Source organism: Astyanax mexicanus, chromosome 4, assembly GCF_023375975.1.
Source record: "Astyanax mexicanus isolate ESR-SI-001 chromosome 4, AstMex3_surface, whole genome shotgun sequence".
In the NCBI taxonomy this organism is placed as follows: domain Eukaryota; kingdom Metazoa; phylum Chordata; class Actinopteri; order Characiformes; family Acestrorhamphidae; genus Astyanax; species Astyanax mexicanus.
In genome coordinates, this window is record NC_064411.1 from 41,530,058 (window position 1) to 41,555,682 (window position 25,625).

Below are 25,625 nucleotides of genomic sequence, written 5' to 3' on the forward strand. Positions count from 1 at the left end.
AGAGCTCTTAATAGTGCACATCCACTTCACAGCTTTAACAGGCCTGTACTACAACAGCTACACCACAGTCCACGCCATCTGGAATACACGGGATGATCATTTCTTATCTGATCCCTCTGTTTTAGAACGCCTTCAGGAAATCAACTTAATATCAATAAAAGGATTAATATAAAATAAAATAAAAAACGGACAGTAGGCGGAACAAGATGCCGGCAGTGATGGGTCTTCTTCAAAGAAAGGAAAAGAACAGAAGAAACTGTCTCTCTCTTTCAGAAAGACCATGCATGCCATTATTGGCAACTGTTTCAGGAAACAGGATTTTTACGATGAATAACATGATGAGTTGCAGAGGATTGTGGGAGTTGTAGTACTGTAGATTGGTACATGCGGTACTGTGTTTGATGAGGTTTGATTTTGAGGTTTTAAGGTTTAACCCCTACACTGTCACACTTCCACCCCCTACCCCCCTACACCCTTACCCCCTTACACCCACCCCGTCTCCTTTTTCACCTCTGAGGTCGCCAAGAAATGCACAGTTCACTTTAAAACCGTAAAAACACTCCACCGGTCACTAGCGCCCGCTTTTACAGCCGATGGGGATGGGGGTCTCGCTTCGGGTGCGAGGAGTATGTCCTGTGTCTTTCAGTTCACAAGTGTGTGTGTGTGTGTGTGTGTGTGTGTGTGTGTGAGTGTGTGTGTGCATATCTTTCCTTGTAGAAATGGAACTCATTCACTAAATGCCATGGATCCCTTCTCCCCTCCTTCCTCCTGGTCTGATATATCTCTGTAAAGGGAACCCAGTTAAAGAGTTAATATCTTATCTAGGACTAGGAGAACCTCATTGTGATGATATGAGGTCTGATAAAGTTATTTTCCAGCAAGCACAAAGGCATTTAAATGATATGAACCAGGACATTCTTGGGCTGTATTTTGTCAATACAATATGTATTAAATTAAATCATCTTCATATACAACTCTGGTAAAAAAAATTAATAAATAAATAAATAAAAACAATATACCCCTTCAGTTTATTTATTTGCAGAAAATGAGAAATGGCTGAAATAACAGAAAAAGATGCAGAGCTTTCATACCTCAAATAATGCAAAGTTTTAAGATTTCAGAAATCAATATTTTATGCATCTCGACATGTTCTCCTCCACCAGTCTTACACACTGCTTTTGGATGTCTTTACTCCTGGTGCAAAATTTCAAGCAGTTTAGCTTGGTTTGATGGCTTGTGATCATCCATCTTCCTCTTGATTATATTACAAAAGTTTTCAATTTGGTAAAATCAAAGAAACCCATCATTTGTAAGTAGTTTCTTATTTTTTCCAGAGCTGTATACATTATACATATAAAATTTGAGGAAAAAAGAAAAGTTCACATTTTGTTCAGAGTCAGAAAAGTGGGATCTGGAACAATATTGTGCTTTTGAGAATTCATACAGAATTGGGAAAAATATTGCAATAGTAAAAAAGTAGGATAGTAAAAAAATAACAATTTTTAAAGTATTTCCAGCAGGTTTGCATCATTACAATTAATTTTAAGGACTAGTTTAAGTCAGGCCTGGTTGATCCATTAGTTTTAGCACTTATTTTATTCATAAATAGAAATAAATTAAATTACAAGCATAGAAGCACTTCAGTTATAACTGTAGCTCTTCAAGGCTCCTCCCACTATTAAGACTATGAGGTTTTCTAAAGTGTAAAATACTTCAGGCAATTTTTAAAAAAGTGTTTCTTAGATGTTTCTCAGATTTTCAGATGAGTCAATTAGCATGTAGCGCTATTAGCATTTTTTTTTATTTTTTTTTATTTTTAGTGTATTGACTTTTAACTTGAGGTCACCCTTTACAGATATGGCGAGAACCATATATCTCTGCCAATATATCAGACGGGACTCAGTGCCTGCCAGTCCACTGCCTCTCCCCTTTATGTGTGTGAGTGTGTGTGTACGAGTGAGTGTGTGTTTTAGTGTGTGTGGGAAGTGTGTGTGTGTGAATTGTATCCCCCTACGTTGGTTGTACATACTTGCACACACGTGCACAACTGCCACCCTTCCTCTCTCCTCATAAGCTGTTTTATCAATCATTATCGTTACTAGGCTTCTAATGAAGTAGCGGATTTTATCCTTTTCACTTGTTTTTTCTATTTTTTATTTTTATTCCTGTATAATGTTTAGGTTCCTTTAATTGCCATATCCTGAAGCATCATATAGAGTTACAGTTTTATTCAGCTTTATTTATAGGTGCTGCATTTTTGCGTTTTTGACTCTTTTATTTGAATTCTGTTTGAATTTGTTTTTAATATGTATTGGATTATAAGAGGGCAAGTTACGTTCTTTTTTTGTTTTTTTGTTTGGTTTTGATTTTTTAAGTTTAGACTGATAGACTGCCGGCAGTATTGGGTTAAAATTTACAAGATGTAGTTCTCATACGTTGTATATTAATGAATTCTACAGATTATTTTAACTCGTTTATATTTACGTTGAATTATTATGATGTCACTTAAATGATCACAATGGCATTTATCGCTAATGTTGAAGCTGTTCACCTTTTTCTTCTGTTTTGTTTGGATTGTTGGAATTGCGCATTTCTCGTTTTCTCTTTTTTTTGTCGTATCTTTCTCGAACATCGTACGAAACAGTCTCTCTTTTTTTATATTCTCCGATATACGTTGATCTCATTGGACGCAGGATCTCTTTCCTTCTCTGATGCTACCATTTATCCTTTGTTCTTGTTGTTGTTATTATATAGTTCTTAACGTTGTTTTACTCTTTCTCACTTCGGTTATTGATGATGTGTTTTAATTTAGTTTTTCGGAGCATGTTTCGTACCTCTCAGGCCCTGAGTACACTGGCGTTGTATCTGTGCTCTTCAGAGATGGAAGCCCTCCCCCCCTGACTCGTTTAGAAGTTGTGGTCGACTGCGGTCGCTCCAGATTGGCATGGTGGTTGGTGAAGTCACTCCTGTCTGAACGGCCTTGCGATATTTTTGGTTTGATGTGTGCTTGTTGACGATGGTCATGGCCTTTTTAAATTTTTGCTTTCTTTTTCGGTTCCATTTTGGGGGGAAAAAATCCCAGCGTAAACTGCGAAGGTCTTAAGGCGTCAGCATACTTCTTGCAGAGTCGGCGTTCGCTTGGCTTTGGTGTAAAATGTGGCGTGATTTGCTGAAAAAACAAACAAGCTGGTCCTGTGATTGGTCGGGATTGTACCACCTTGGCTTTCTTTACGGTTTCGTTTTTTAGGGGGAAAAAAACATGTACACTGCGGCTAGGTGACAAGGAGCTCTCAAGGCCTCAGCATACTTCTTCGCTTGGCTACGGCAAAAAAAGAACCAAAGCAGACGCATGTTGTGCAGAAGTAAGCTGGGCGAACTGGACAGCCCAAAAACTCTTGTGATTGGTCTGGCTGGTATTGCTTTTGCTTCCTTTTCTTTCTGAAAAAAGTGGTAGTTTCTTTGGTACACTGCGGATAAGCTGTAGGAAAGTCTTAAGGCCTCAGGTCACTTCTTGTGGAGACAGCGTTCGCTTGGCTTCGGCGAAAAATCTGACTTAATTGTAGAGAAATGAAAAACTGCAGACGCCATCTTGCACACGAATGGATACACCCAGCGAACTGTACATCCCAAAAACTCTAAAGTGGAGCTTTGGCAAAAGGCAAACAAAACCACAAAATGTAGCCAAGCGAAGGTGCATTTGACTTTGTGCAACTCTCAAAATCAAAATTTGGTTTCGCAGAAAGTATGCAGAGGCCTTTAGTGTTGGTGTTTTGTATTTTGGCACAGCAGTGGTTTGAGTACTGAGCACCAAAGGTTTTAGAAGTTTTCTTGAAGGTTCTACCAGCCTTTTGCACTTATATTCACACGTAAACATCAAAAATTCATTTCATGAGGTGTGAACCAGGCCTCAAAAACGTTTTAGACCTCAGGCTTTCAAAGCACAATGATATAAAAGTATCAAACTGATTGTCTCTAGGACCCAGGCTAACGGTCTAATCTGGAAGTTCTTCGTAGAGGAATGTAGGCCAGGTCTTCTTCAGCTCTTACTGCCATTGAGAGATTACGCCTGTGAAGCATTTAATAAACTTCGCAGGTTGAATTGAGCCCCGTTTCAAGCACTTAAAGCCGCACACTGAGATTCGTTACTTAACACTTTGTAAAAAACCCAAAAAAATGCAGAGCCAAAGGCGTCTGCTCAGCATTAAAACAGATTGATCCATGCCGCTTTGTCTTAATGAATTTTCATTCACGCCATGACTGGTGATCCAATTACCTCGAGAGTCATGGTGAAGATATTGTGAAACTCCCACCCCCACATCCAATATCAAAGCATTCCCAATGTCCACACCCATTTCCCTCATTCTTAGCATAACACTAACTCAATTCACTTCTCAAAAATACGAAGTTTTGATTACTAAAAAAAGTAAAAAGCACAATCTTACTAAAGAATCTCATTCAGGATGAGTCTTTGAGATCTTACAGATCTTTTAAAACCGGCTGCCGTCTTCTAAAAGTAGTCAGCAGCCGTAGTGTTTTTTTAAAACCGTCCCTCTGGAGAGCCGACATCAATCAAAGCACTTAAAGCCTCCTGGAATCCGACCCTCGCAGTGTCTGATGAGATGATCAGTGTGAAGAGTGCCTTGCCTTCAAGTGTTTCACCTTTAAATACTACACAATTCGTTTAACAGTGCAGTAAATCATCCTAAATCACAAAATAAAAAAGAATCTGGGTTTACTCTAAATAAATTCCAGTGTTATTTCAAAAAATAAGAGAGAAGAAAAAAACGCCTTAAACTAAAAATTCTTTCATTTTTATATAAAAATCAAAAGCTCTTATTAAACATTTCAGTTTTTACTACATCTCTAGCTCCGTAGGTATGACCGCTAAAAGAAATGCAAACATGATCCTAGAAGGGTCTTCACAGAAGAAGGGAGTGTTCATAAGGGTGCACAACATCTTCAACAGCATCTTCTTCTACTACCTACCTTAAAAAAATCATAATGAATTAAAAATGTATTTAATTAATAAAAAAATTAAATGAACAACAAAAGTGTGTTTACACTTTACAGTGTTTTGTAATTCAGTTATAATCACATTTCTGCAGTTATTTGTTTTATTTAAGTAATCATGTAAACAGCATTGATTTATTAGAATCTGTAATTGTATTTCTCAGTCCTTTAACTCTTTAATGTCTTATTTTGTGATTTTATTGGCTGGACCCAAATTTAATGCATTTTAAAATATATTTAAATGCATACAATGATGACCTACCTATCTATGTATGTAGTCCATCGTCTACATATATTTTCACATTAGCTTTTCACCACATATTAGTTATTCGTCACGTTTTTTATTCAGAATTTCAGTAGATCATGTGGAGCCACTCAAGATTTTATGTGTGCAATAATAAAGGCAACTGTAATAGATGAAAACGTTTAAAATATGTATTTCTGTAGCTGAAATAATGTTACAAAACTAATTTAAACAACTAATGTTAAAAAAATTATTGATTATTGTATATTTAGGCTTATGTCAGATGTTGTACTGCTTTCTGCAGTAAAATAACATCAATAATCAACTTAGATTTAATGGATGCTTGTTAAAATACCCCTATTATAAATGTTATCATAACATTATGCCGTAGAACCTAAATGCAACCTTTATGCAGTAAAATAATATCGGAATTTTAAAAAATCAGCCATTATGATGACTAATTTTTGTTCTCACAAGCTTTAGGAAGTCTTATGTAGGTGTTATGTAGCCTTATGAACATTGCTTGTTTCTGTGATTACTTCCCATTGTCTCAAACATACAGTAGAACCTAAACTTTTGATACTAAGAACAGAAAATTAAATGAAAAAACTTCTCAAAGAAAATGAGAACAGAGTGAACAGTATCCAGGCAAAGCCATTGGCTGTTTCATACCTTGTCGGAGTCATTTTATGAAATATATAGAGCTGGTTCTTTATGTTTTGTTGATAAATTTGTCATTTTTGTTCCCTGTTTATGGGAATGCTCAGTACTTACTCTCAACTACTCCCAAATACACACCCACTATCTGAGACCTTCCTATAGTTAGTGCATCATCTTTTTTTTTTAACACGAGAGCTGTAGAGGTTCTTAAAGAAGCCCTGTCTACATCACCAGCCCTGAGATTTCTACCGTTTTTATTATTTAAAAAAAAAAGTTCTCACACTTTTGATGGTTATTTGAGGCCGGCCTGCAGGTGGCGAGGTTCTTCCGTTTTATTATTGCGTTATATGTGTGGCTTCATTTTACAAAGTAAGGTTTTGCTGGAGCTTGAGACTAATTTTTTCTCTCCATTTGATATCAGTTTGATTTATTGCTGTCACATTATTCGCATTATAAAGTACTGACTGGTCAGTGGAAGTTTTTTCTTTATGAATTTGTGCTGATAAGAAGTTATTCTTCATACACTGATGAAAACACTGAGTTACGCAGATGACTTGAATGGACCCGGTTGAAGTTTTGTGGATTTTTTTTGTTTCGTTTTATCTATCGGAGGCTCGTCTCTCTGACTGTCCTGCTTTCGTTTTGTTATATTGATATATTCAGTAGCGCTTCTGTTCCATGGTCCGATGAAGAACTCAAACCCATGATTTGTCTGCTTTTTTTTGTTTTTTTTCACAAGAAATTTTCATTTCAGAAAGAAAAAGAAGAGGAAATCCTTTACGTGATAAAAGGCGATTTAAAACAAACAAAAAAAAGAAACCAAATACTGTACTAAAACGGGTTATTGTGTGCATGTGAGCGCATCTATCAGGTCAACAGAGATTTTTCATGGTTTTTTTTTACTTATTTCCCTCTGTCTGGTATGGATTTTTTTGTTTTTTGTTTTTGGCCCTTAATTTGTGCTTAGGCAAGGAAAGCAAATACGCTAAAGAAGTGTCAGTTCATAAAAATTAAGATAAAAACAAGTGTGTTTATATGCATTTTATAATTCAGATATATTTTTTTTTTATTTGACTGGTTATCGACTTGTTTATGTAGGTGATTCACAGGTCAATTACTTCAGTTTAGTCAAATTAAGAGTAAAGTTACTCTGACATAGAATAAACATATAATTATTTACAAAACTCTACTTTGTTTTAAAACATGTTACACTACTAAAAACTCCTGAGAACAAAAGGTTAAGTGTATTAATTTTAAGATAAATCATGGTCGCACCACATGACATATGGAGAAAAAAAAAATCACTTCATCTTAAAAATCTTAATATGAACATTTGAAACAATACTAACTGTTTTACAATTTTAAAATTGACCTGTTGAAAACTTAGATGCCATTAATCATTTTATCTGATTAAATGAACTTGGTTAAACATGTTGATCAGATTTAACTAACATGTTCAGATCAGATCAGATTGTGAAATTCATGTAATGCACTCATTAACTGTTTTTAAATTTAAAAGTTGAACATTTTAAAACATTAAGGCAGAAACGCATGTAAACGACTTGAGCTTTATCTCCACAAAAACACTTGTTCCATCTGTAACTGCTGTTATCTAGTTCATGCAAGCACTGATCCATCTCTAAAAGAGAATCTTCTTCCATTGCTTTGATTTTGATCTATAATTAATACATTCATTCTGTTCTTAGATTAGATTTTACCTTTAGGTCAGCATTGCTTTAAAGCATTCAATCCCAAACCCTGGTGTTTGAGGAAGACACTTTATCCTAACATCATTTGATCTAATTCAGCTAGTCAGTCAGTTATCACACTCTTTTTGAGTTAAAGATTTTTGGGCAAGAAATTACTAGAATATTCTCTTGTTTCTTTAGGACCTGACTTGAAATCCTCACTTTAGAGGTTAATCTTACGTCTAATTGAACTGTAAGGAACTGGACACGCCTACTTTCTTTTGCGGCTTTTTGTAGGGCATTTATTTCATTTTATTTTTATTTATTTTTATTTTACCTTTTAAAGCATTAAAGCATTTCAAGGCTTCCCTCCCCCTCCTGCATCTTAACGATGCTTTTAATTTCAGACGAGCTCTGTTTTTTTTATTATTGTTGTTTTTTTAAAGTAAAGTAAAAAAAAAAAGCAGTTTGCGAATTCAGGAATCTGCCATTCTTCGCTTATTTTTCTATAAAAGTAAATCAGATATTCTATACACCATCCGTCAAAAAAAAGTTGTACAGATTTTAACCGAGACATATATTATGGTGTGGCTGTTTTTTTTTTTTTATTATTTGTTTGTTTGTTTTTGTTTGTTTGTTTGTCTGTTGAGAACCTAACCTAATTTGTTAGAGGTGGTAGTGCAGAGGACAACACTGGTCTCCTAATCAGGACAAAACAAACCTCAGACGTTTTCCTTTAGTTTTTTTTGTTTGTTTCTGATTTTTTCCGTAGTTAAACATTAATATGAAGTGGATTCTTCTGAGAATATTTTTTAAAATCACTGGTATGCATGCAAGCGATCACATGCCGAGCTATGTAGCTGGTCAGGCTGTATCTTTATGGACTGTTCCTTTAAATCTCTTATTATTTTTATTATGGTTCCTTCATTTTTCTCTCGAAAGCGTTTTTTCATGCGTTACGTTATCGTTAACAGTGTAGAAGCGAAGATTTTCTCACACTTTCTCTGAATAATAAGCTTTACGACTTCGACTATTGATTTAACGAACGTTCTTGTGTTTTACACGTTCTTGTGTTTTATCCGGTATATATATATATATACGTATATATATATATATATATATATATACGTATATATATATATACGTATATATATATATATATATACGTATATATATATATATACGTATATATATATAACGTAACCAGGCCGGTTGCAAGGCCTCAAGTTCTGGCTGTTACGGCTCGTCCACGCTCCCTTTACTAGTCCACTTACTAGTCAGGTGTGATGACAAAGTGGCCGACCAGTTCCGTGAACTGCTCACTTTTAACGACCAGCGATTTACGAAATCCAGCATGGGGTTCGGTTCAGATTGGAATACCTCTGGCTAGGCAACTGTTTGATTTTTCTTCTTTTACGTTTTAAAGGGTTTTTATCTGCTCATATCACAAAACCATATCCGAACAATGCAGTTTATTTACAGGAATTATCTTCTTCTTCTTGATTCATGTTTTGATTCACAGTGAGTATGGTATGATTTGGCCATTCACAAGATCACATTTGTAGAAACCTTACTCTGCGTGCACAACGTTTAGCCAGCCTTTAGTAAGCTGTGGTGGCGTTTCGAGTTAAAAAAAGTTGGGCAGTGAGTTTAATTGGATTGACTGGTCATGCAAAATGAGTTTTCATAGAAATGGGAGCCTGCTATTTGCCATACAACATATTTCAAATTGACCATCAGCTAAACTCACTGTAATATCAGACCATGAGTGACCTCCATCTGTCTCAGGAAAACATATTATGATTGCATATGTTTCCTAAACTATGCATTAAACATAAGCACTTAGTCTATAGCCTAGTTCATGATGTGGCTATGCTAGCTGTGCTCAACGTTTATAAGGTCATAGTCATCACTATAATGTTAGACATATTTTCAAATATAACAAAGACTCCATATAGCGTATATGGAACAGAAATTGGACTGGAATTGGTTTTGTGACATTCCTTGGAAGTTCCTTGTGAAATTCAGTTTTAAAGCTTACTTTTATCCGAATATAAATTAAAAAAATAAAAACAACAGTACATATCAATAAAAGAATATTTATTTTATATTTATTACATTAATAAAGTCAGGAAGTGAGAAAAAATCAGGTTTGGAGACACAGAGCCTCTTAATAACCACATTTATTCAAACGTTTATCAATCAGTTTATCAATGTGCGAATAATTTCAGAATAATCACCAAACAATCATTGAATAATAATGGAATAAACAACTAATAACCATTGAATAATCGTTGATAAATCGTAGAATAATCGTCAAATATTTGTTGATTAATCTGCGAGTCACCGTCGGTAAATATTTACCGCTTTTCCTGAAGCTTTTACGAGTTTTCTCACCATGTTTTGAATCCTTTAGCCTACAAAAATACAAGACACCGGCCATGTGCCCCTATTTGCGTTTTGCATAAACTCCTCCCACCTTTAGTTTTTCATCAAACCAAATCACTGATATTTTTCAGTATCACATATGTTTAGATGCCCTGGTGTTGTGCACGCAGAGTCAAGGTCAACGCAAAGCAGTGTTTTATACAGTATGTTACAACTGTTAGACAGCTAGATCCCTGGGGTTGATGGGAAATGTAGTCTTTGAAAGGCCTTGCTGCTAAACGGTTCCTGCTAGCCTAGTGCTTTATGTACTTAACGTTTTTCGTGGTTTGTGGATTGGTTGGTTGGTTGGTTTGTTAGTGTTTTTTTTTTTCCTTATTCTGCTGATACCAACACCACGTTTCACAGATAACTGATACCAGAAACCTGTTCAGCTGTTCAATCGGCAGGTCCTGATCTCTCTCTCTCTCTTCTTGCATGGTTTCCATTGGAACGTTGCTCCTTGTCTTTTGACCCAAGTCTGAGGTCTGAGGTCATTAACTTCATTTTTACCTGTTGGTTCGTTAACTTATTCGGTCCTTTCGTAAGCATCTTTTCCACAGTGTTGTGTGTGGTTTGGTTTGGTCATATCCTGTTTGTTTTTTATATATATATATATATATATATATATATATATATATATATATATATATATATATATATCCTGGAGTCAAAAGCTTTTAGTTTAGTTTTATTTTTTGTCTTGGTTTGTTTTGTAAGACGTCGTTTCAGAGATTAATGTCAGTCATTTGTATTTACAAAAAGAAGAGGAAAAAAAAAGTACAAAAAAAAAGTATATGTTCAAATAGAACTCTACTTAATGCCAGTTTTGTGGCTGCTCGAGTTTGATCACTTTACTACTTAAGCCACCCTGCCAGATTTCTAGATTTCGTCTTTTTTCTAACGGAGGATCTTTTCAGCTGACGCTTTCGAAAGCTGGGACACTACTTTATAATAATGATTGGGGTGGGCGGGACTAAAAAAAACAAGGGTGGGTGGGACTAACAACGGGGGAGGGAGGTGGGTATTTTTTGGGCCACACCCACACAGCCTTAAAGTGCCAGAGGCCTCAAACCCTCGCGTTCTTGTTCACGGGAAAATGTCTTTATTTTGTCCACTGGTTTGATAGCACTCATTTACGAACGGGTTACAAAGTACATGCACACAAGTCCAAAAGCGAAGAAAAAAAACTTAAAAAAAAAAGACATGCTTACTTTCTATGATGTGTATAATAGCTGTAATTAGATGTACAAACTTTATCAGATCATGACGTCGACGTCCGGACCCTTTCGGAGGTTTGACGGTTCGTTAATGGACTGATACGGATTGAGTGTCAATGCCAAATACTAAGATTATTTCAGATGTACCCTGAGACTCCACAAATGTTGAGATCTGTCTCTTGACATTGTTTTTTTTTTGTATGGTCGGCTGTGTATATATAATGTTCATGGTTTTTGCGTTTTACTCCTTCTATCTTCGTTTCTTTCTTTCCTTTCCCCTACTCACTCCCTCCTTCCTTTCTCTCCTCTCAGCTCGTCTCTTCGTAGTAAGACCCTTTTGTTACCAAAATTGGAACTTCACATTGAAGTTTTCTTAAGCCTGAGGTTACTGAGTCAAGAGACAGGGTCAAGGAGTTTGTGTCTCGGTGTTTTGCAGTCGTTTGCCATCTCTCCTTTCTCACGTTGTCGACTGTTCAAGTTATGGAAGGTCTACAAGGCTGATTCTCTCACTACACACCTGCCAAGTTCTCTTAGGTTGGAAGTAGGGCTGCACGATATGGGAAAACAGGTAAAAAAAAATATATACTACCAAGCATATGATGTTTAGTAAAAAAAAAAAAAAAAAAGTCAAGACTATCTTTTATTTGTTTCATTTCCAGTCAAGGTGGCCCTTAAGTTCACGTGTTCAAGTTCATGTTTAACAAATCACAACCAATCTTCCATGCTTAGGAATTAAAAGAAGACCCCCTAAACTGCAGGGAGAGAGTTCCACATTCAATGATGTAGAGGTCTGGATTCTCAGGGGGAACTGTCCATGGTTCTGAGAACACCAGCAACTTGAATTTCCTGAAGATCAAATTTCTTCTTTCAGTCCACAGTAGGGGCTTCCTGATCAATTAACTTTCCTCATTGTGGAAAAATAGACATATAACACATGGTGCATGATTTTCTACTCTCTTTGAAAGATGAAAGACTTTAGTTTTAAAGATTCTAAATGAACTACATTTTAGAATATGTACCATCATGTCTGAAATCCCTCTTCGTCTACCTAATACAGTCTATACCATCACTTTTACTAGCAAAGTGTTAGCATATTGTCTACCAGGCACCTATGCCGGGGTTATATGGTGTCGTGATTATAATAAATGCGATCGAGTTCATGACTGGTTAGTTCTTGACACATGAACAAGTCGTAATTCCTAGAAATAAATTTGATACCTGGTTCCAGACTTCAGATTACCTTTAATGACTAAAGTCCCTAAAGAAGCCATAATCAGTGATGGATGCTAAATAATCCATAAGGTACAGCAGCTGTTAATTTTTACGTATTTACGAGTGCTTATTTAACTTGATGTGGAACAGTATATAGTAAATTGACTGATCTGCTAGTGAGGTTTTTAAAAAAAGCAGGTAAAAAAAAAAAAACAAGCTCAACACAAAGCACTAACTGGCTTGATTTGAGAAGCTCAAGAGTTTCTGCTATCATCATTATGAAGACTGATCCTGAGATACAATTAACAATAGTGATCGTGCAGCCCTCTTCCAAGGTTTTCCTACTACGTCCAGGAGAGTGTGGCGACGGGCTATGCAACACTGAGACGTGTTAGCCACAGACACACCAGCTGCAAGCTGAAGAAGCGATACTGTACTAAGCTTTAGCTGACTTTAAATTTTTTGTTTCATTTTATGTTGTTTTTTTTTCTTCATAGACGTTTGTCGTCCGATCATGTGTCTGTGTGAGTGTTTTCATATATGAGTGTGAGTCTGTCTGTCTGTTTGTTTGATGTGCAGCGTTCTGCCTGCCTATTGGCTCTCGGTGTGTTCACCCCTTAGTGAGAGCTCCTTTCAGATACTTGTCACTAGTTCGGTACCGCTCGAAAAAAAAAGAACTATTGGAAAACGGAACTCGTAACTCGTGAAAAAATACGTACAGCTCTTTTTTTTTTCTCGATACTTTGTGTCGATCGTTACCAGTCGTCAAATCACTTACCCCTTTCCCTCATATTCACCAGTGTGTGTGAGTGGAATAAAAAGAGTGTGTGTGAGTGGAAAAAAGAGTGTGTGTGTGTGTGTGTGCCTCAGTATGACCTAGTCACTTAAGGCTGCATGATCGTTGATCGTTGTTTTTAAATACGGAAGGAATCTTTTGGCCTTCCTCACCTCAGTTCCCTCAGAACTGTTCCGAGGCCCTCTCGTGTTGGGTTTGGGGTTTTGTTTCATGTCATCTTTTTAAAAAAAAAAAAAAAAAATCTTTTATTTTGTTTGTTTTTTTTTTTGTTTGTTTTTTTTATTTAGTGTGTCATGTAGTCTGTTCTCAGCACTGTAAGACAGTCCCTTATACAATATGGAGAAGCAATATCACTGTAAGAAATCTTCACAATGTATTATTATTGTTATTATGATTATTATTCACTAGCACCCTAGGTGTGATAATTGAAGTAAATATCTTTTATACAAACACAAAACATGTGCTGTGGTCTGTTCTTTTTTTCCTTCTCTTTTTTTCCAATTGCTTTGCTTCTTTCTGATTTTTTCTGATGTCTGCAACTGATTTGTATCAATCATTTATAAGCTGGCGTTCAAGTAAATATATGAAGACTAACAGTACAATGCATTCATTATATTCATTTTAATGGATGAAGCAGGTCATGATTGGTTGCTTTGCATTGAAAGACGCCTAATAGATCTTTTTCACAAAGGCTGCATCATCACATCCAGCTCTGACAAGCAGTGTTGTCTTATTTTCACCTGCACCGCTTAACAGGGTGTTTACTGGTTTTCAGGTTCCCTCAATCAACAGCAAACAGGAGCACAGCTAACATGTTTTAATGTTCCTCCAGCACGAACTAAAGGCTAGTTTCTATTGAGAATATGTGCCACACTAATGTTTACAATTTTAGACCCGTGTGTAATGCTCCCTCTGCGTTCAGTTTTACACAGCAGAGCGTTTCTTTATGATCATAACATCGCTGAACTACAGAATAAAATATTAACGCTTAATCCTGATACATTATAGTATAAACTCTGGTGAGTGTTTAAAGGGGCACTAAGCCCCCTGATTTTTCTGACATCACCCTCAGCTCAAATTTGAAAAAGGCAAAAAAAAAAACAAAAAAAAAAAACAGGAGGAGTAGTTTGGGATGGACACTGGGTGATGTATGGGTTTAGAGACAGAGCAGGAGGAAGAGCTGATTGGCTGAGCTGCAGCGGCAGCAGCATGCCTCTGATAGTGGTGAAACACCGATGGTACACGGACACAAAGTACACTGACACATCATCCACACCTATAGCACAGTTGAACCTGAGAGGGCGCTGCAGAGGCAGAAATTAACACAATTAAAAAGTTTTTTTCATGGAAATGTTCATAAAATTTTCAAGCAGGACTGGTATGTTTTATTACTTTAACGGAACACATTTTAGCTATTAATGGAAAAAATATGGTGTTTAATTTATATTTCTGCAATAACCAACATGGAAGTATGAAAAAGTTTCACTGCATGGATAAAAAGTTTAGAAGTTGTCAACTTGAGTATAATGCAAATGAGTATAAAGCTGCTATGCTGTATATGTCCAATCAGGGATGAGCAGGCTGGTATATCATATAAGCATCACAAACAGAATAGACGCCATTTAAACATGTAGGGAAAGCTAAAAAACATGGTACCGCTACAGTATACAGTACAAAATTAACAAGCACCTTACAAACAAGGAGCATGCAATCAAAAAAAAGTGTCATCTTTAAAAAATAAAATATAAATAAATATCCTAATCAACATATAACACAGAAAAATGTGTGTAAATGTATGTGTTGTTGCTTTGCATTATTAGCAGATATACTGTACATGGAAAAATAATGGGATTTGGTGCAAGATCCTATTTCCTATATAGGCCTATTTTACTAAGCTGGGGCCCTAAACAAGATTCTGATCAATTGTTCTCCTACCTGAACTCTGAGCCAAAATGTGATCATTTCTGAAGCTGATCTAGAATTTAGAATGTAGTTAAAATGATACATGAGAAATTTAATCACCCATGACGTTCATATACTACCATATACCATCTCTAGACTCTGACTGCTCCTCTCATTCTGGAGATTCAGGCCAATATAAACACATTTAACCAGGCAGATGTAGAATTTAAGGTGGAATGACTATAACAAAAATAACAGTAGATGTTGTAGAACTTAAATTTTACCCCTTTACTATTTAAGGTGGAATAGAATATTAAATAATCAGCTGGAATACACTAATTATGTAGCTAACAGCTGCAGCCCTTAAGGTGGAATAAAAGAAAAAGTAGAAAGAGTAGCTGTTAATATTTCTTTCAGCTTTGTGCCTCCTTAAATCGTGCTTTTGTTCAGTCCAGGCTCCTGTACTGCTTCACTGTTTAAGGTAGAACAAAGACGTCAGGTAAGCCCTTGTTAGTGTGACTATATGTGAATAGCGGCAGCATTTAAGGTGGAACTAGAGTGATTGCGTGAATAGAGCGGCAGCTTTTAAGGTGGAACTAGCGTGATAGTTACAACGTTTAAAGTGGAAAAGTGTAATTGTGCGAATACAACGACAGCATTTAAGGTGGAACAGAAATTTCGAAGAATTCAGTTAGCACTCTGAGGTAAATACTTCATACTTAATAAAATTTCAGAGTGTACAGGTGTATTTGGGGGTGTTTAAACCAGTTCTATCCAGTATAAAATCAGGATATGTTCACTTTTCTTCTTCAGAGTTTGTGTAAGTTTATGTAAGTTCACTGTAAAGTGCTGGGAAACTTTTAAGGTGGTATCTTTTCGTGGCTATTTATGGTTCCTAAAATATTATTTATTACTAATCAATAATCCATCCTCAAAAAGAACAATGGCAGATTTACCTCGTGGAGTCTTTTTTTCTATGTTTCTTGTCCTGAAGCAATTATTTCATGATTGATATGGAAATTGGGGCCCTAATTAATATGCAGGACATGCAGCAGCTCTGCCTGTTTCTGTTAACAAATAAACTCTTTTTTAAAAAACAAAGTTATAAAGAATATGTCATATATTTGCACAGCTCTCAGGTGGCGATGTAGTCCAGATCTTATGCAGTGGTATGAAAAAGTTTGGGCACCGCTGATGATTTTTATGATTGGATTAACAAATTCAGTTAAATATATCATGTAGCAGATGAACACAGTGATATTTGGGACATGAAATTAAGTTTATAGGATTTACAGATGCAATAATTGCATCTGTAAATCCTATAAACTTAATAATTCTGTGCAATAATTCTTTAAACAAGATTAGGCAGGTGCATACATTTGGGCAACCTTGTCATTTTATTGGTTTGAATACCTTTAACACTAATTATTGTAACACAAAATTTGTTTGGTAAGCTTATTGATCCTTGACCTACATACACAAGTGAATCTAATTATGAAAGGGTTAAGGTGGCCAGTGGCAAGTTTTTCTCTCCTTTACATCTTCTCTGAAGAGTGGCAACATGGGAGCCTCAAAACACAACTCTCAAAAGACCTGATAACAAAAATTGTTCAACATTATGGTTTAGGGGAAGGATACAAAAAGCTATCTCAGATATTTCAGCTGTCAGTTTCCACTGTGAGGAACAGTAGTGAGGAAATGGAAAAACTCCAGGCACAGTTCTAGTCAAGACCTGAAGTGGCAGACCAAGAAAAAATCTCAGATAAGCAGAGGAGAAAGATGGTGCTCGGAAACCATCAAACCTGACTGAACTGCAGATGTTTTGTAAAGAGGAATGGTCCAAAATACCTTCAACCAGAAGCCAGACTCTGATTGAAAGCTATAGGAAGAATTTAAAGGCTGTTATTTCTGCAAATGAGGACATTGATGTAGTTTTGCTGTTGGGGTGCCCAAATGCACCTACCTAATTTTGTTTAAAAAAATTGCACCCTTTCTGAAAATCCTATAAACTTTATTTCACTTCTCAAATATCACTGTGTTCTTCTGCTATATGATATATTTAACTGAAATTGCTGATCCAAACAACCAATGATTTATAAAGGAAGATCAATAAAATGAAAGGGAGAAAGTGTTTGTGCTAAATGGAAACAAAATGGAAACAAAAATGCCCATTCTGAAATGTCTCCTCAGCTAATCTATAAACCTGTTCCATCCTTTATCCTCTCTGTGTGTGAAAACCTTGTACAGTAGATCATAGAATGAAGTGAACTGGAGGTAAGAACTATGGTTCCTTATCCACATTAATGCACTGGCAAACCTGTGTCCAAATAATGAACCTGTAAGATTAGTGTGTCCAAATATTAGTGGACACCTCCTGTAATGAAAGCATTCGGCTGCTTTAAGTTGCAGTACTTCTCTAGAGGTGCTAAATAAGCTGTGTGTGTTTTAAGTGGTGTCCACAAATATATGGACATGTAGTCGATCATGGCTGGTTTTTTCTGCTCTAAAAGGCTCCATGTTTTTTATGTCAGGGCGCTACACAGCGCTGCAGGTGGAGTTTTCGGGTGCAGTGAGGACCAGCGCTGAGCAGAAGGAGCTTATCCTCAAACTGGAGCATGACCTGAGCACTATCCAGACCATGTCCTCCCTGTCCCGCCCTGATGCTGAGGTACACATCTACCCTCATTATTAATGGTCAAGCAACATTTTAAACACAAAAACCGTTCTGGAAAAAATTAAGAGACCACTTCACAGTTTCTGAATCAGTTTCTCTAAATGTTGCTATTTATAGGTAAATGTTTGAGTATAATGAACATTGTTGTTTTATTCTATAAACTACAGATATCATTTCTCCCAAATTCCAAATAAAAATATTGTCATTAAGAGCATTTATTTGCGGAAAATGAGAAATGGCTGAAATAACAAAAAAGATGCAGAGCTTTCAGACCTCAAATAATGCAAAGAAAACAAGTTCATATTCATAAAGTTTAAAGAGTTCAGAAATCAATATTTGGTGGAATAACCCTGGTTTTTAATCACAGTTTTCATGCATCTTGGCACATTTTCCTCCACCAGTCTTACACACTGCTTTTGGATAACTTTAAGCCATTCCTGGTGCAAAGATTCAAGAAGTTCAGCTTGGTTTGAAGGCTTGTGATCATCCATCTTCCTCTTGATTATATTCCAGGTTTTAAATTTGGTAAAATCAAAGTAGAAATAGAAGATATACACCAAGCAGCCATAACATGATGATCTGGTGTAAGGGTCAGTTCTTGAAGTTGATCAAAGTGATGAATAAGGACAAATGGACAAATGCAAGCATCTGAGACACTCTGACAAGACCAAGAACCAAACTTTGATCACTAGAGGTCTGATCATCAAACATTAAGCATCACTACAGTAAAGAAGTTGTTAGGATAATGATGTTAAATCTAAACCCTACATTAAACCCATCAGCCTTAAGTTTGATCAGATTTGCAGTTTGCATAAACGAAATGAGGGCTAAGGCAGTATTGTGTATTTTTTGTCTCCACCAGGGAGCTGATCTGGGTGGCATGGACAAAATCCCTGAGCCAATAAAGGAGGCCACCGCCATGTTCTCAGGTAACCTGATTACACAATTTACAAAAATGAGACTGCAGTGATGATGAATCCACTTGTGCATATAATGTACACTACATACACACATCTGAAGATAAATTAAACATGCATGTTAATGTCTCTTTAATTTACCTTTATTTTCCCTGCAACCTGTGTATTTGTCTACACAGGAGTGGGCAGTTCTTCTCAGACTGAACTTCCTCAGGGTCAGATGGACTCTCTGCTGTCCATCATCTCCAGCCAGAGAGAGAGATTCCGATCTCGTAATCAGGAGCTGGAGGCTGTGAGTACATTCATACTCACCACTCTCATCACTTCCAGCACTGTATCACCTTCTTAATCCTTTCTCTTTCTCTCTTTCTTTCTCACTCTCTCGCTTTTCTCATTCTCTGTGTTGCTGTTAGGAGGGGTAGAGTGCAGGATAAGGGACAAATACACTTCTTCTTTTTTTCTTTCTTGTCTTCATTTTGATAATCATCTGACACTTGCTTTATTTCTTTATCTGTGTCTTTTCTATCCCTTTAAAGGTGGGTGGTGGGAGTAATGGTGGTGTTTAATAGGAAACGAGTAAACTAGTGGTGGTGTTTAATGGGATGGGTGATGCTTGGACTTGGTTTGTTGGGGTGATTAAAGAAGAAGTCCAGTCTGAAATGGACTTGGGGTGTATTGAAACATATAAAAACGAGTAGAAAATTTTGTTGAATATCCCTCCTCCATTTGCCTTCAGAATTCCAAAATACAGTGCTTTTTAGGCCTGTCATGATAACAAAATTTTCAGGACAATATATTGTCCCAGAAATTATATTGCGATAAATTATAATATTGTCATTTTATAGTGCCACTATTTTTTTTTTTATATATACTGTTTCTGGGCTCCCAAAGTAGCTCTAGGACAATGTGCCACAGTAATAATATACAAGCCTAATAATACTATTGCACCATTTTAACGTAAAACTAACTTTTTATTATTAAGAACAGACATTGGGCTTCCATTATAAAAATATGTAATATTTACTTTTTTATTTAATATAAATATTTAATAAAGTACAGCCACCCTGGGACTCCATGGGTCCTGAGAAAGCTTAACTAAATATTAAACAGACCTTTATTAATAAATAATATAGTAACAACAAATAGATAAAAGTAACATTTACATTAATTTAACTTAAAACTCTGGACACAACACAAAGGCACTTGCAGATTCTTTTTTCTGATCATATATGTATATCCTGTAAAACATAAATTAGCTCAAAAACACAAGTGTCCATATGATCAAAGACACAGATAGCTCAGTAGACCTTTATAGCTCTTGCTATAAATCTATATCTGTATTAACTGTCAGACAAATTCTTGTTTACATGTTTACCTTTTGGGGCTTAAGGTAGGATCTCTCTGGGGGGACAGTATATACAGGCCTAGTGCTTTTAGTCAGTGCTCCCAACAGGCTTACAGTGCTAGTGATGAAAAAGAAATAGCTATTTTTACATTATTAACAAACTCAAAGTAGTTCCAAACTTCATTGGAAGAATCACAAGGATCCTGCTCTAATTTGAGTTTGCTAATTGGGTAAGAAAAGTGATTTCTATGTATGAGCAAAGATATGCCCCTATTGCTACCATTGTAAGGGAGCTGTTGGGAGCATCGGATAAAAGCGGTGTGTTTCAGAATGCTGATGGTGAATGAAGGTGAGCGATTTGACAAAACTTTGTATTTGTTATCATGTTTCACTAAACCCCGTTTCTACTTCTCCTTTAAGATACAGGTTGCGTATTGCTTATCATTTCTTGTCTCTCTCTCTATCTCTCTTTTTAGGAGAGCCATTCTATGCAGCAGACCATGCAGGCCCTGCAGAGCGAGCTGGACAGTCTGCGGGCCGACAACATCAAACTATACGAGAAGATCAAGTTCCTGCAGAGCTACCCGTCACGAGTGAGTCCAACAGCACATCAGCTTTAGAAGAGTTTTTTTTTTTGTGCAGATGCCACCAGTTGAGTGACTTAAGCTTCAGGTTAATTTGGTTATGATGGATCTGAGCTGATCTGTATGTGTGTTTGTGTGTATTAACAGAGCGGAGGGACTGATGATACAGTGATGCGCTACTCTTCCCAGTATGAGGAGAGGCTGGACCCCTTTGCTTCCTTCAGCAAGCGGGTGAGAAAACGCCCTATATGTTACCTTTCACACAGCACAGAACACAGAACATTTACTGTGTACTACTGTGCATCATCTTCATAACACAGCTTAGTTCAGCTGGTCAATATGCGATTTCCCGTTATGCAATCTGATCTAACATTTGTTCTCAGGAGCGCCAGAGACGATACCTGAGCCTCAGCCCATGGGACAAGGCCACCCTCAGCCTGGTTAGTTTTACATACACCCACTCACTCACACGCACACACACGCCCATAGAGTCTGGAATCATCATCGTTTTTATAATAAGAGACTAAACGCTTAGATCGGTCCAAAGTGATGATAAACACTGTAATGCTGCAAAACATTTTGGATTTGTAAAACATTAACAAGGTAACTGGGTGGCACAACTGTCTAAGCGTCAGAAAGCCATGAGTTTGGGCCATGGTGATGCAGCAGCCATCCAATGATCGCTTGGCCTCACTCTTTCTAAATGTGTTGGGTTGTCCCTCTCTCTTATTACATTTTTCAGTGTGATGCAAGCCAGTATTGATGTCTTTAAAACTATATGAAATATCCCCCTTCATCAATATTAAATGCAATATGCACTTCCTTAATAGACAAGATCAGAATCATGACTAGTTGCTGAATTGGACATACTGCTCTTACCCACCGCCACCTCCAGCCTGCCAATTCTGTGATACTCCTCAATCTATTAAACACATCTTAGTAGACTGCCCTGCATTTTTAACCACCAGAAATAACTTTTATAGGGTTACAAATATGAAAGAACTGTTTGAAAAAATTAGACCAGCTAAAATACTTAATTTTCTGGAAGTCCTTTATATGAAGAAACTGATTTAAGTCTGAAGTCACGAACATTGTCGATGCCATAAAATAGCCAATTTGTTGCTGATATGGCACAAAACACAAACAAACAAAAATGGTGGATGTCTTTTATGTCTTTAATCTTTTAAACTTTGTAACAGAATATGTATATATACATATATATATATATATATATATATATATATATATATATATATATATATATATATATATATATATATATATATATATATATTAAATATTTACACACAAACATAACGTAAGTGTTTTAAACGTCAAAAACTTCCAGTGCCTTTGTACTTCTATGCAATCTTTATGTTGATGTGTTTTGTTGATGGTAAGAATAAAATCCAGTAGAAAGCATTCCATTCATATATTCGTAAGCTTTTAGAAAACTTAGAAAACTTCAACAAATACAAACAAAATGGACGCAAAATTCTATAAATTTTTTTGTGGTTTGGAATTCAACACTTATTCTAAACTTTTTTATTTTTGCATCCTCTTGTCTCAGGGTCGTGTCATCCTGTCCAATAAGATGGCCAGAACCGTTGCATTCTTCTACACTCTCTTCCTTCACTGCCTGGTCTTCCTGGTAATGTGCTACCTGCTCTTAATTTGCTACAAAAGTTCAGATCTTGTGGACAAAGTTCAAGCCTAGTCAACGAATACACAATGTTAAATATATGGAGACTCATGTGGCTCATGTGAATCTGGTGTCCTGTAGATCTAAAATGAGTTGCCGTTTTTGAGATATGAGTTTTTTGGACAACTTTAGAAACATCTGGAAGACATAAAATATAACTTCTATTCATATGTGTATGTTTTTTTTCCCAGGTACTCTATAAGACAGCCTGGAGTGAGAGTATCGGGCGGGACTGTACTGCTTACTGTGCTAAAAAGTGAGTCTTTAAGTTGCACCCATAGTGCGTCTCAAAAAACTTAGAATATCATTACTTTATTTCAGTAATTCAGTTAAATATGTGAAAATTATTTTATTACAGAGTTGTACATTGAAATTAATACATACATTGTGATCATGCACCTAAATTCTGTTGTACCTCTTTATCTCTCGTCCTCTTTACAGGTACTCGGACCACCTGCACCGCTTCCACGAGAATGGAGAAAACGGAGACATGTGGCAGTGATGTCAGAGACAGGGCGATCAGCGCTCAACACGACGAGGGGGTTCAATTCTATCACCAGATCTTAATGCTGTGTTCAATCAATCAGATCTTTTCATTTATGTCTCATTAATGACTTCCCTGCTTTTGTATAGCTATAGGAGTAACTGTAGCTGGAAACACAAAGAAAACTGATCAGAAATCAGTTCAGAAATCTTCAGTTTGATCAGCAAACTGCAAAACGTGCAGGTGAAATCAATCATTCATTCCCATCTTTCTTTGCTCTTTGAGCATCTATTGAGCATCTATTGAGCACAGCATCAGGACTAAAAGCCTTCCTCTCGGTCTCAGATTATTTTTATTATTTTTTTGCAGTATCTACTCCTGGCCACTAGAGGGCAGATCTGCACTGTTATGATTTAGACCTTACTAGGGGGGTGTCCATTCTTATTTGATCATCATAAACAACCAGCAGCTCTGATTAAACATCTGATTCCACTTGTTTGTTAAATCAGTTGGTCGGTCTTCAATCAGCTGATCAAATCGTGTGCTTCTGATTGGCTGGAATGAACAACTGCAGCCACAAAGATTCTGTGATAGATTGGATAGATTGGACACCCCTGATTTAGACCAATGAGACGATCTCAAATCCAAGAGCATCTCAAATCCAAGCTAATCAAATATAATCAAAGAAAGCATCTCTATATATTGTTTAATTTACTTTTAATAATTAAGAATTTACTGTATTTTGTGGGAGTTTAGAAAGAGGGGACCAGTGGGTGTTTACTCGGGGGGTAGTACCAGATTTGCTGTGTTGGGGAAAGAAATGAAGGGATTACGGATTAAGAATTATTGAATAGATTGAGGGTGAGATTGAATTAAATAATTAGATCATTTGCACTAGTGAAAAAATGAAGTGTATGGCTAATTATTTATACATAATAATCAATGAGATTATTAATCTTCCCACTGACTTTACTGTGAGTGAGAGAGTTTAGGGGTTTCGGGTCATTATTATATCCTTTTTGTTTCTATGCAGTATCTTATTTAGCAAGACTTAATACATATATATATTAGGATGTATTATGATGTATTCAAATTAGCTTTAAGGGTGTGTTCAGACTGCAGCCAAATTTGTAAGATTTGTTTCTCAATCCCAGCTCTTTAGCCCACCACATTTCACTCTGGAGGTGTGATGAGATTGTTGTTTGTTGGGTTGAGTGAAACAAAAGACTGAAACAAGTGAAATCTGATTTGAACATACAGACTGAAAAGTATCTCTACAAATATAAGTATAGTGATGTTTATAACCATCTCCAAATGTGGTTTGAATCTGATTTGTGGAAAAAAAAAAACAGATTTTATGTCATTTCTGGCTGTTCAGACTGTCAAAACAATCTGAATACAATCTAGTTCAGTGTAATGTTTAGCAGTTTAATTTTTTAATATATATAGCTAAATTCAAAAATAGAAAATTGGGTAAAAAAAAATTAGCATTATTTTTCCCGTTCAGTAGAGTGAAGATGCAATTGGTTTTCATCCATTTTTCAATTATCTAGTATTTCATTTCAGCCTTTTTCAGAATTTCACGAAAAATGAAAAGCTGAATCTTTCTGATTTTTAGATTTGTCAGTTTTTGTAACACAAATCTGATGGTATAATCCTTGCAAAATGCAAAAATGGAAAAATCAAAAAATAAAGAAAAGATTATTTTTTTCTTCATTTGTTCCTAAAAAAAATCAAGTCAGAAGCAAAGATGAAAAAACTAAAATTGGAAAAGAAAAAAAAATATATATATATTTTTTTTTTTTCTTGTACACTGCACTCCATTAAAAGTTTTTATGCCCACTTTTCTATTTTAGCATTTAGCCTCAAACAGTCAGAAAAATAAATTAATAAACGTTACACTGATCATCTAGAATGCCAGAAATCAGATTTGAACTGGCAGTCTGAACACAGCTGTAGAGTCCTTGGACTTAGATGAATACGACAAGGTCAGACAGTCTCATGCAGTCAAATATAACATAATATACACTAACTGCTTATGTCAATGTCCAGTAGAGAACAAGAACCTAAGATTCTGACTCTGGAGACTTTGATTAGTGTGTTGGCAGCATCCTAAAGGTGGATTTTGCATTCTGTTGCACTCTTAATGTGTGCTATGGGTCTCCTGTTAGGCTCCAGTATCTGATCAGCTGTAACTGTCTGTTCTGCTTGCTTGCTTTCTCTCTTCCAGTGCTTTCCTTATATATTAGTACCCAAATAAAGCTTTTGAGCATCCAGTGTGTGTCTTCATTTACTGTTCACTGTTTATAACTAAGGGGGACTAGAAGTAAGCCTTTCCAGAAAATACAAGAGCTTTTCATTTATGATTGTTTATGACATTTAACAGTAGAGAAATTAGTTTCTCAATTGAGTATTGATTTATTTTCACACAAAGAGTTTCTAAGCCAATCAAAGTCTTTTGTCTTTTCCTTTTGTTAGTAACCATTTTCATTAAAGTTTAAATTAGGGATGCACCCATGTTCTGGGACAATCTCATGGTCTGATATTACACATATACATGAAGTAGTGCATCTCAAAAAATTAGAATATTATAATCAATTGGTATTTCTGGCAATGTGCCCATAGTCCTGCTGGAAAATGAAATCCACATCTCCTTAAAAGCTGAAGTGCTGTAAGATTTTGTGGGAAACCACTGTGCTGATTTTGGACTTGATAAAACACAGTGGATCAACAGCAGCAGATGACATGTCTCTCCAAACCATC

At 36.1% G+C, this 25,625-nt stretch overlaps 1 protein-coding gene across 1 annotated transcript in view; it reads left to right on the forward strand.

Moving 5' to 3' along the window:
* Positions 1-25,138, forward strand: part of cux1b (cut-like homeobox 1b) — a 228,767-nt gene extending 203,629 nt beyond the window's left edge. Inside the window, exons 15-23 of the mRNA XM_022678800.2 lie at positions 17,688-17,824; positions 18,693-18,759; positions 18,927-19,039; positions 20,569-20,685; positions 20,824-20,907; positions 21,060-21,116; positions 22,247-22,327; positions 22,570-22,634; positions 22,820-25,138. Coding sequence (XP_022534521.2) covers positions 17,688-17,824; positions 18,693-18,759; positions 18,927-19,039; positions 20,569-20,685; positions 20,824-20,907; positions 21,060-21,116; positions 22,247-22,327; positions 22,570-22,634; positions 22,820-22,880 — 782 coding nt within the window. The 3' untranslated portion in view covers positions 22,881-25,138. The remainder of the gene's footprint in view (positions 1-17,687; positions 17,825-18,692; positions 18,760-18,926; positions 19,040-20,568; positions 20,686-20,823; positions 20,908-21,059; positions 21,117-22,246; positions 22,328-22,569; positions 22,635-22,819) is intronic.
* The last annotated feature ends 487 nt before the right edge of the window (positions 25,139-25,625 follow it).